Below are 12388 nucleotides of genomic sequence, written 5' to 3' on the forward strand. Positions count from 1 at the left end.
CTGTGCTGATGAAGACCGCCTTGCGATGGCCTGTGAGGACTGAGAAGAGTGGCTCCAGGGGAAAGCACTTAGCACCTTGCAGCAGCTCCTCCCCCTTCTGTTCTTTGCATTATTTGTGTTGATTGTAATTATTAATACCATGTGGTCAGAACAGGCCTCATCAAGAGGGTGAGATTTCAGCAAGACTCTAAGGCAGTGAGGGAATTAGCTGAGCTGAAATCTGGGGTGGGGATTCCAGGGAGAGGAAGCAGCTGGAGCAAAACCCATGAGACACCCGGTGTTGCTCTCCTTCCTTAATCCGCCCCCGACCCCCCACGAGGGCAGGGATTTGTTGTGTTCACAGGTACGGCCCAGGCAGGCGCTCTGTGCACAGTAAGTTAATGTTGAAGCCCCGTTGATCGGGACTAAACAACTCTCCTCTATGACATGTTTCTGAAAAGTAGCAGGGATGATGTGGGCCACGAGCCACCCAATTCCCCTCATTCCAGACGGGCTTACTGGAAATCTGCAAACCAGGGACCGCCCGGCTCTGCCCCTGCTTCCACGCAACAATTCTGATGAGGACTCGCCCTGGGGTTTTTCCTCAGCGTTACTTTGGTTTCTGGAAATTGTTTCAGCTGGCAAAAAAGACAAGGGGCAAAGAAAGATGGTGCACGGAATTCTCGAAGCATCCCGGAGTGGCTCTTCCTGGATTTTCAGAGGGTCAGGAGCGAGCTCCTTGGATCCTCTGCTCCTTCTGTGAGCGTGTGAGGGGCTGGCCTTACACTCATGTCCTTCTGGTCTGTTCCACTCCCAGCTCCTGAAGCCAGGCTCATTTTCGTCTCTGCGCAGGCACTGGTGTCCTTTTCTCTGTTCTCCTCACAGCGGGAGGGAGCGCCCTTCACTTGGGGTCCACTGTGTTCCCTGCTCTTGACCTCTGTGCCCTCCGGCATCCCCTCCCGTGAGGGCACCTGTCTGGGGGGCCTCCAGTAAGGGAGTGCCCTTTGTGTTAGCAAAGGCGGAACCCCCTTATCCTCAGGAAACTTCGTTCAGCATCTCCTTCCGGGATCCCTGTGTCAGTCCTCGAACGTAGAAGCTTAAGGCAGAGAAGAGGGCTGCCTCTGAGCTTGTAGATGACGCTCCATCTTCTGTGGCATCTTTCTAACTTTATCAAGTAAGCCAGCAAGTTCGAGAGAAGAGCTCTCGTGACCGGAGCACGTCACCAGATCCACGATCCTAGTAGATGTATCAGTACTGGCCCTTACCGACCGCCCATCAAACATTGGGTGAACGAACATTCAGGAAGCACCTCCCAGGTGCCAGGGCAAGTGAACGGAGACGAACAGGATCTTGTCACCTTCCTAGGGACTCAGGTGACCACCGTGTCAACGATGGCAGCATCTGCCCGTCACACGTACACAGTCCTTGCGCATTGCCGGCGCGCCCTTCCACGCAAGTGTGCGTGTCGATGTATGTATCCCGCTCAGTGACTCTGCAGAGGGCGGCCGCAGGCTAGGAGAGGTGAGGGATTTTACAGCGGCTTCCTGGGAGCGCCCTTCCGCTGCTTGTGGATGCCAGGTGGTTTCAAGCCTGCTCTGGGCGCGCAGGGAAGAAGGCAGGACGGAGCAAGGACTCGTGGTGCGTAGGGCTCCGGGCGTCCTACCTCACGTGAGGCTCGGAGGCGGGAGGCGTCTGTTCGCGGGCGGGGAGCGTCACGGGCGCCTTCAGAGGTAAGCGGGGTTTGGATTGGAGCCTGGAGAGCGGGCGGGCGGGGTGGGAGGGGCTTCGTCCCCGCGGAGGAGGTCGGGACGCGGGCCGTTGGTGGTTTCTGAGCGGTGAGGTGAGGTGACTAGAGTTCTGGTTTAAAATTGCAGTGCGACGACTGTGACGAATGTTAGTTGTAAGGGGCCCCTTTTCGGGCTTACCGGTCTGAACGCCTTCGAAAGCTCTGTCCGAAACGCTGCCGTTTTGTGATGTCTTTTCGAGGGAGGTTTCCAGTGTGTCTGCGCCGCGTGCGGGGACGGAGAGTCCCGCGTGGGGCGGGGGGCGCGGGGACCGGGCGGTGACGGGGCGGGGGGCGCCCCGCGCAGCGAGGCCCTGCCGCCCCGAGGCAGCCGAGCCCCGTGCTGGGGCGGCCGGGACGCCGGGGAGCTTGTTGAAAGGGCGGCGGAGCCCGAGGTCTCAGGTGTGCAGGGCCGGGAGGCGGGCCTCGAGTGCTAGGCCCTCGGGCCCCGGAGCCGAGGCGCAGGAGGCGGCGGGAGGGAACAGGCCTCAGCTGGAGGGGCGCGGCTTTGCCCCTGGGGGGTGGGAAGCGTTTCTTCCTCAAAGGCGCCCTGGGACCGCTGGGTCACTGGAATGAGCGAGGTGGCCCCGGCCTGTGGCGAACGAGCACCGGTGACACCGGGAGCGCTGGCCAGCCTTCTCTGCTGTCCTGTGGCCGGGAGGGCGGGGGTCCGCGATGCTAGAGTCCTGACCGTGGCGAGCAGGAACGGCCGTGGCACCAAGCCTCTGTCTTCAGTGCGCCAGAACTAGGCGTTTGCTCTGGTCGCCGACGAAATCCCGTGCCTGGGGTGCAGGTTTTCCAGGGAGGGAGACACAGGGTTGAAGTCAGGACCGATGTTTCAGCTTCTGATCTGTGAGGTGCAGAGCTCGGCAGCGCTTCCCGCGCAGAGATGTCTGGAGAGAACTGGGCACCTGAATTTCTTCCAGCTTCCCCGCAGGAAGGAACCTCAGTTTGCTTTGAGAGCTGAATAATTGTACTCTGCCCTTGCTGAGGTCGACATCTAAAGGTAAGTTTTAATGCAGTGTGTTTGGAACAAGAAGTAAGATGGGGTGATCCACAATGAGGTGGAATTTCAGTGGTTTCTCGTGAAGGTGTTTTAAGTGTGCTTCATACACGGACTTACAATTATGCCAGCTTTGTAGGTGATTGTACGTGAGAAACAATTTAGAGTTTGTTCTCGATTTCTTTATGAAAATAAAATAACGGAGTGAAATTGACTTTCCACGTGTTTCCCTGTGGGTAGCAGTTTTCTCCTTAGAGTGCTATTAAGCAAAGCAAAAGCCCCCTTTTTGGTGAAAATGCTTTGGAAGGAGATTGTGATGAGGGTCATATGGACCCATGGAATTGGCCTGTGGATTATTTCAATTGTCTCCTTTCCCAGAAAGGCTGCCCACTGAGTTTTTCTTCCAAAGACAGGTGGATTCAGTTAGGAAGAAACAAATACAATCACAATACCAAGACGATTCTAATTGTTTAGGGCAGAGTTTCTAACTTCACCACTACAGACATCTTGGGCTGGATACTCTTTGTCATGGGGGCCATCCTGTGCAGTGTAGTGAGTTTTGTGGCACCTGTGGTCTCTACCCACCACATGCCAGTAGCACACAGCCCCTCTCTCCACCCCCAGTGGTGACAACCAAAAATGCCTCCACTTTGCCAAATGTCCTCTAGGGTCAGAACCTCCCCAGGTTGAGAACCAGTGGTTTAAGAGGACTGTCTCTTCATGCAAAGATGTTTCTCTAAAAAAAATGTTATGAGAAATGTTATCGGCTCAATACGTCTATAAGTTTTTCTCAGAGATTAGAATACAGAACAGATGCCCTCCATTTCTGGAACAGACGTGGTGTTTCTGATATGCTCTTCCTTTCAGATTCGTCACTTTTGTTCACAGTCTTTGGAGGTGCTGTCAGTGTGAGGGCCAGAGTCACAGTGGGCGCTTAAGTGAACCCATGGCCCGCTGGGTCTTAGCGAGCCTCAGGGTGATGAGGGCGCTACAAACACTTGAGGCTTGTCCTGCAAGGGTTTCCAAAGTGAGTGCTATCTCTTAAATTGTTTAGACGTTTCCCCTTAGAATCCTTCCTTCACTTGGCCTTCAAGTGCCACTTTTCCTTATTCCTAGAGGGGCACGGAGAAGCACGTTTTCTGTAACCCAGTCTTGATCATTTGCTGGGAACAAATAACTTAGGTGGAAACAGAAGGATAATGGATCTTCGTTAGTTGTAGCCTGATCACTAGACTAGGTTGCTTCACTTAGGCCAATGTGTGTAACACATCTGCTCCACACCCTGATGTGCTTGACCTGCCCACACAACTCAAACCCCTTAAACAAACAAACAAAAAGGTATGCGTGGGGGATGGTCAGAGGCCTGCAGGACATGTGTGTGCGTCGTGGGAGGAGACAGTGCTGACATGGTTCTTTGTTAAGTGGCTCCCAGCTGTCCTCTGAAGCAGAAGACACACAGCATGCCTCCTTCACACCGTGCATAGTCTGTGCATGCTCCCGTATGCTACACAAGCAAGGGGCGGATTGACAATAGATACTTTGAGTTTAAAAACTGTGTTATTTTAGCAGCTTTGAGATTTTTTCCTTTTCCCAAGTATATTTTCTTTTTTAAATTGAGGTATAGTTGATTTACAATGTTGTGTTAGTTTCAGGTGTGCAGCAAAGTGATTCATATGTGTATATACATATATTCTTTTTCCATTTTTTTTCCACTATAGATTATTACAAGATATTGAGTATAGTTCTCTGTGCTATACAGTAAGTCCTTGTTTTATCTATTTTATTATTATTTTTGGCTGTGTTGGGTCTTCGTTGCTGCACGCGGGCTTTCTCTAGTTGCGGCGAGCGGGGGCTACTCTTCGTTGCAGTGCGCAGGCTTCTCATTGCCGTGGGCTCTCTTGTTGCGGAGCACGGGCTCTAGGCGTGCGGGCTTCAGTAGTTGTGGCTCGCGGGCTCTAAAGCGCAGGCTCAGTAGTTGTGGCGCACGGGCTTAGTTGCTCTTGCCGGACCAGGGCTTGACTCTGTGTCCCCTGCGTTGGCAGGCGGATTCTTAACCACTGAGCCACCAGGGATGCCCTGTTTTATATATAGTAGTGTGTATCTGTTAACCCCAAACTCCTGTTAACCCCAAACTCCTAACTTGCCCCGCCCCCCACTTTACCCTTTGTTAACCGTAAGGTTGTTTTCTATGTGAATCTATTTCTGTTTTGTAAATAAGTTCATTTGTATCACTTTTTTAGATTCCACATATAAGTGATATCATATAATTTGTCTGTCTCTGACTTCACTTGATAATCTCTAGGTCCATCCATGTTGCTGCAAACGGCATTATTTCATTCTTTCTTATTGCTGAGTAATATTCCATTGTATATATGTACCACATCTTCTTTGTATATTCATCTGTTGATGGACACTTACTTCCATATCTTGGCTATTATAAATAGTGCTGCTATGAACATTGGGGTGCGTGTATCTTTTCGGATTAGTTTTTGTCTTTTTGGATATATGACCAGGAGTGGGATTGCACGATTATATGGCAACCCTGTTTTTATTTAAGGACCCTCCATACTGTTCTCCATAGTGGCTGCACCAATTTACATTCCCACCAACTGTGTAGGAGGGTTCCCTTTTCTCCACACCCTCTCCAGCATTTATTATTTGTAGATTTTTTGATGATGGCCATTCTGACTGGTGTGAGGTGATACCTCATTGTAGTTTTGATTTGCATTTCTCTAATCATTAGCGATGTTGAGCATCTTTTCATGCATCTGTTGGCCATCTGTATATCTTCTTTGGAGAAATGTCTGTTTAGGTCTTCTGCCCATTTTTTGATTGGGTTGTTTTTTTGATATTGAGCTGTATGAGCTGTTTGTATATTTTGGAAATTAAGCTTTTGTTGACCACATTGTTTGTAAATATTTTCTCCCATTTCATAGGTTTTCATTTTTGTTTATGGTTTCCTTTGCTGTGCAAAAGCTTGTAAGTTTGATTAGGTCCCATTTATTTTTGCTTTTATTTCTTTTGCCTTGGAAGACTGACCTAAGAAAACATCGTTACAATTAATGTCAGAGAATGTTTTGCCTATGTTCTCTTCTAGGAATTTTATGGTGTCATGTCTTATATTTAAGTCTTTAAGCCATTTTTGAGTTTATTTTTGAGTATGGTGTGAGGGAGTGTTCTAACTTCATTGATTTACATGCAGCTGTCCAGCTTTCCCAACACCACTTGCTGAAGAGTCTTTCTTTTCTACGTTATGTGTTTTTGCCTCCTTTGTTGAAGGTTAACTGGCCGTAGGTGTGTGGGTTTAATTCTGGGCTCTCTATTCTGTTCCATTGATCCATATGTCTGTGCCAATACGATGCTCTTTTGATTACTGTAGCTTTGTAGTATTGTCTGGAGTCTGGGAGGGTTATGCCTCCAGCTTTGTTCTTTTTCCTTAGTATTGCTTTGGCAATTCTGGGTCTTTTGTGGTTCCATATAAATTTTAGGATTATTCTAGTTCTGTAAAACAATGTCATGGTAATTTGATAGAGATTGCATTAAATCTGTAGATTGCTTTGGGTAGTAAGGCCATTTTAATAATATTCTTCCAGTCTAAGGGCATGGGATGTATTTCCATTTCTTTGAATAATCTTCAATTTCCTTTATCAGTGTTTTATAGTTCTCAGCATATGTCTTTCACCTCCTTGGTCAGGTTCATTCCTAGGTATTTGTGGGGTTTTTTTTTGGACAGAGTTTTAAAAGGGGTTTTTAAAAACTTTCTGATATTTCATTGTTCTCTAAGTATTACCATTAGCCTAAGTCACAACCACTACTATTTCTATGGGGAAAACATAGACAGAAACCTCCTTCTCTCATATTTGGCCTGCTAGGAGATGAAAAAATTGACACCTAGCACAAGAAAATCTGCATGGCAATTTTTAATTAAATATGTTCTATTTAATAATGGAGAAAGTCTATGAATCAAATCATTAAGGTTTTTTTCTGTTGATGTAAAAAAAGAATATGAGAATTCATGTTCTCCTTTATTTGGGGAGAAATATCTAAGTGGGAAACTGCATGTAGAATTTTAATTAATATGTGCTGACAGGGAGATCAGCTTGGTGCTTTGTGACCACCTAGAGGGGTGGGATAGGGAGGGTGGGAGGGAGACGCAAGAGGAAGGAGAAATGGGTATATATGTATACCTATAGCTGATTCACTTCGTTATAAAGCAGAAACTAACACACCATTGTAAAGCAGTTATACTCAAAGATGTTAAAAAAAGAAATGTGCTGAAATACAAAGTATTTTAAAGAACTTCTGTAACAAGATGGCAGATAGTAAGATTTATTTTAATTTTTCAATCTGCAAAAAAACCCCCCAAAACAAAAAAACCAAACTATACTCATATATATATATACACACACACACACACACACACACACACACACACACACATATATATATGTATATATATATAGAGTGTCGACATTTTCAGAGCACTTACATTAGGAAACATTGTGTTTCTCCTCACCATATGACAATACTGTATATGCCACAGTAAAATTTACAAAACAATCGCATCAGCAATCACACAAACGTCATGATTTTCATGTCAAAACACAAGAAAAAATAGACATCTTCCCGGCACTTTGTTTGCAGCCCCACAGAGAGGTTCCCACAAATGCTGTTAGAAACTTCAGCTTTTAAAACCTAACAGTGGCTATTAGAGAAGTCATATCCTTTCCAGATCAAACTTAATGAGAATTTCGCCCTTTTAAAATAGCAACCAATGGTTTATTAATGGGTACGGTGAAGTTTACCCACCGAAAGATGTGTAAAAAATTGCATGAAAGTAAAAATAAATAAAGCTGTTGTAAATCAGCCTTGTTTGCACTGTAGTTCAGAACAGAACACTAACACATAAAACCATCATTAAAGTTTTATAAAGTAATTATTTATATTCAAATTACAGCTATTCAACAAATCTAATGAAAACAAACTGATTTGGTAAAGGTTCAGACGTTCACACTCCAGCAGTGTCAGTTCACAAGGACGCTCCAGCTGCGATGGGCAGTAGTGATGACATATCGCTGTTCTGACATAAGGCACTAGATCTCAATATGCCACACACTCGCCTTATGTCATATTACCTGTTAGATACCAGTGAATTCTTTAAAATGAAAAATAATAGAAATTCAGGACACAGTGCACTTTAATGACATACAGCATCTGAAATCTTTCAGACAACGGTCTGAAGAGTCTTTTAATGCAAGCTCGCATCTTCAAACACAAAATCTTTCTTTTTTATGCTTAGTTTCAACATCACTGGAAAAAACACCCATCACTAAACCCTGATACACATTCTCAGCCATCGGACTCTGTTCTATCGCGGTCAGTGTTCATGAGGCAAAGCGTGACCCAGCATCTTTGTTCAAGTTCTCCTGCAGGGGCTCCTCCACTCACGGTTGTCATTCGGTTTCTGTCTCCTTCTGCTTGGCACCTATTAGGAGATGGGAAAGGAAAGTTTCAAAGACATATAAAAATACGTTGCAGCCGTGCATGTCCTATATGAGCGCAGTGGTGGTTCTCTGCCTGGTGGCACCTACCCGCACCTGCAGAGCCTTAGGAGACGTGGGGAATGAGCAGGTGAGCTCCAGGCTCCCCATCCCCACCTGCCATCAGTGCAGCACGCTTTTAATCCATTTTGCGTATCGTAATTCTAGCACTTTTTTTTTTTTTTTTTTTTTTCCTTCTGGCCATGCCACAAGGCTTGAGGGATCTTAGTTCCCGGACCAGAGACTGAACTTGGGCCACAGCAGTGAAAGCGCGAAGTCCTAACCACTGGACCATCAGGGAATTCCCTGCATATCATAATTCTAAATATGCAAGGTTTAATTTGGAAAAGAAGAGGGTTCTGCTGCTAAAAGTTTTTAAAAGAAATATGTATTTAAGTTTTAGCGAAGGTGCCAAGTATTTCTGTTGTACATACTTATAAAAACGTAAAAGCATTAAACATGCTTACAGTAACTGCACATAAAACCTACTCTCACCTCGCCAGGATATTTTGAAATGGGTTGGGAGGGGGAGCTGCCATTTTTTTCATTACAACAGATTCTGTATTTTCTCATCAGACACTAGAAGACACTCAGCTTTGAAAGAGATCAACACTCTATAAAAATAAGGGGCTAAAATTGTAGCTGCTGCCATCAGGCTGTTTACTCACGAGCTGCACATGTGGATACTTAGGTTTGTCTGGATAGTCTGAATTAGGCTGGACAGTGAAACTGCTAAAAACTTTTTAAAAAAGAGAAGATGTTATTATATCAAATCAGTATCCTTAATGGGGAATTGTGTCCATTATCTGGTGAAAAGAATAACCACCGGTACCTTTTATTCACATAACAGTGGATTCTTTTAAAAAGCATCTCTTACTGATTATTCCATAAACATCCACTCAGCAGGGCTTGTCCAGGTATGGGGCTTGTCCCGGGTATGGGGTCTGAAGGCGCACAGCGTTCACACACGGCTGTGGTTTCAATCAGAGTATCTCTGGAGGGCCACTAGGCCTGTGTCAGGCTGCTCATCCTATAGCTGAAGGGAGGGACGGAGGCTGCACAGGCGAGCAGCAAGCTGGCCCACACTCACACAGCTCCGAGGGGACAGCGGGGTTGGGCTGCCCAGGCTGGACCTCTAGTCTGATGCTCGCACCACACGGTCACCCGAGTATGCTAGCGTCTGATCTGATGGAGGCGCTCCCTCTCTTCCAAGACAGCGCCGCTCCCGGTGTTCACCGGTAATCCGGTTATTAGGAATACAGGGGATTTTCCTAAATGAACAGCGTTATACACACCGTGCTACAAAGAATTCTAATTCGACTATCCCTGTCTTTACAATATTTATTTCTGTGGTAACAAACATTCCAAATCCAGCCGTGGAACAGGTTTCCTCCTTGCATTTTCATTAATGCTGACTTGCATTAATAATTTAGAATTTTTGAAATATCAAATTTGGATGGAAATTTAAACTCATCCAGGCGAACATTCTCATTCTTATGGTTTGTGACACCAAGACATAGAGAGGATAAAGAATTGCTTACTCTGAATTGGTAATCACAAAGAATCTTGGCCACGGGGACAGAAGCGAGTTGACATTTGGCCTGACTCAGCCTGGCAAGCTGTGTGCCTTGGCCCAGGGCCAGCTGACTAGAAAAGGGGCGTCTTTTTCTGAAGGTGCCAAGTTACGTCCCTGTGGGGATGAGCCTGCCTGGAGATGAGTCCTTTTCCTAACATGCACAGAGGAGCTGCACAGCTGACCCTTGAACAACACTGGGGCGCTACACACAACTTATCCTTTGTATCCACGATTCCCCTCCATATCCGCAGTTCGGTGTCTGGGATTCAACCAACCATGGACCGTGTAGCACTGCAGTATCTACTATTGAAAAAAATTCACGTATAAGTGGACCCATGGTGTTCAAGGGTCAACTGTATATAAATGCAATCACACTCTTTGCATTGGTCCTGCTTCCTTGCTCTGTTTCGTCTGTGGGGTTCAACCACCGTCCGATACAGCTATGTGTGTTCACCATCAATGCATTCCACTAATGGACAGAATGCAGTCTGTCCGTTCTTCTGCTCAAAGATATTTGGGTTATTTCCAGTTTGAGGTTATTACAAGTAATGCTGTGAACAGTCTCACATCTTTTAGTCCTTTTCTCATGACTACAGAGATTATCATGAGCCATAAAAAAAACAAAAATGAAATCCTGCCATTTTTGAGAACATGGATGGATCTTTCACTTATTTCTAAGTGAAATAAATCAAGACAGAGAAAGATAAATACCATATGGTTTCATTCATATGTGGAATCTAAAAAGACCCAAGCCAAAACTGATGAACAAAGACAACAGAAGAACATGGAGAACACAACAGTGGTTACCTAGAAGGAAAGGGGGTGGGGGTGGCTGCAGTGGGTGAGAGGCTCAGCTGTGTGGTGGTGGATGATAGCTGGTCTTGGGGCGTGATCACTCTGTAGTGTGCACTGGTCTTGGCGGGTGATCACTCTGTAGTGTGCACACATGTTGAACTCGAATGCTGTACTAAAACTTATGTAATGATTAAAAAGAGGTTACCATGAGTTTCAGGTTCTCACGTATCTGACATTTGAAAATGACTGCAACAAGCCCCGTGTCTAGAGTTTCTGACTCAGCAGACATGGGCTGGGCCCCACCTGTGCGTTTCTAACAATGTCCAGCTGCTGCTCCTCTACAGCCTGCTGGGAGTCACCGCCCCCCGGAATCACGCCCCTGCCCTTCTCACTTAATCAGTGTGATCTGTTTCTCGCTGGTGACGGGGATTCCTTTTCGGGTGGGTATCTCCAGGCTATAGGCCAACTGTAAAAACTAGTCTTAGCCAGTGTGATTGATTTCTGAACTAAAGAAAAATCAATACCCTAGTAAAGGCACATTTTAATGTTTAACTTCTAAGAGTTCAAAGGGCACATGGTTTAGTCTCCTGTCTTGGCCTTGTTCTGTGAGGCCTGAGGCTGGGTTGTCTGTACTTCGTGTGGGTGGGGAGGGGAAGTGGAGGGCTGGTGGTTTTAGGACCCCTTCAGCCATTAAACAATTAACCTGTGTGACACAGGAGAAACACCCAAGGCCCCTCCCTCCCCCTGCCTCACGGGCTCCCTGACTGTGACCTGAGGGTTTGCTTAGAGTTAATCTGGCAGAAAATGAGTTTAGTCACCGATGTTTGGCAGTTAACGTAATTTCCATACGCTATTAATGGAAAAAAGTTTGCGTAGGTCAAACTTTTATATACCCACTACTAGTAAGCTTTTTTTTTCTTTTTGAAGGGTAGATGGTTTCAATACTTAGGTCCCAAAGAATTTCCCTCCTGATTTCCAGTTAGTAGCCCTAAACGTAAAGCAAAACTGAGGAGATCTTCACTTTTTAATGGGCAAGGTTGTGACGATCATGGCAATGAATTCTCGATTACTTAAGCACTTCTGGGTGTCGACAGGATGCTCTTAAGTCAGAATACTTTCTATAAGCTTTTCAAAACCACAAAGAAAATGAAAATGGTTTACAAAGTACTGCACAGAAAGGTGAGGCTGGCAGGTGGGCGAGGGAGGGCTTGCTGCCCCGCATCCCCGCCCCTGCCCCGGCTCCCTGCGCACTTACAGTAAAGGTCAGACACTGGCATTTATACCTGCAGGGGTGAGTATCAGGGCTTGCAGAATATCCGACAGGGAAATAATACCCACGATACTGTCTGTTTCGTTTACTACCACCAGCCGATGGACCTGCAAACAAGAGGAAAGGAGGCCACGTGTGAAAGTTGAAATAAGTAAAGGTTTAAAATGGACGTTAGAAAAAAAGTCTTTCATGTGCTATACAATGAACAGATCCCACAAATGAGAGAAAGTAACAGTGCACAAAGCCATGCAATGGTCTTGGCTCTGTTAAAATGCAATGCTGATTTGCTTGACTACTTTTAAGAAAAATTAGCCAGATATGTCCTGCTGAGTTTTCTATTTTCAAAATATTAATATATGAAAGATAAACTCAAAACATGAAGTATCACAGTAGCTGCTTCATGTGGCTCTAATCTCTAAAACGGTTTTTAATTTTTAAAAGT

General features: G+C 45.8%; 1 protein-coding gene across 6 annotated transcripts in view; it reads right to left on the minus strand.

Annotated features, from left to right (window-relative positions):
- Positions 1-7128: 7128 nt before the first annotated feature.
- The window catches only part of PRKAG2 (protein kinase AMP-activated non-catalytic subunit gamma 2), a 282508-nt gene continuing 277248 nt past the window's right edge, over positions 7129-12388 (minus strand). For all 6 annotated transcript variants that reach the window (XM_029233295.1, XM_029233294.1, XM_029233300.1 and 3 more), the window contains 2 exons: positions 11960-12053; positions 7129-8250 (listed from right to left, as the gene is read on the minus strand). In XM_029233295.1, the coding sequence (XP_029089128.1) occupies positions 8219-8250; positions 11960-12053 (126 nt within the window). In that variant the 3' untranslated portion in view covers positions 7129-8218. The remainder of the gene's footprint in view (positions 8251-11959; positions 12054-12388) is intronic.

The sequence above is a fragment of the Monodon monoceros genome, unplaced genomic scaffold (assembly GCF_005190385.1).
Source record: "Monodon monoceros isolate NGI ecotype Baffin Bay Population unplaced genomic scaffold, NGI_Narwhal_1 Super_Scaffold_2, whole genome shotgun sequence".
Lineage (NCBI taxonomy): Eukaryota > Metazoa > Chordata > Mammalia > Artiodactyla > Monodontidae > Monodon > Monodon monoceros.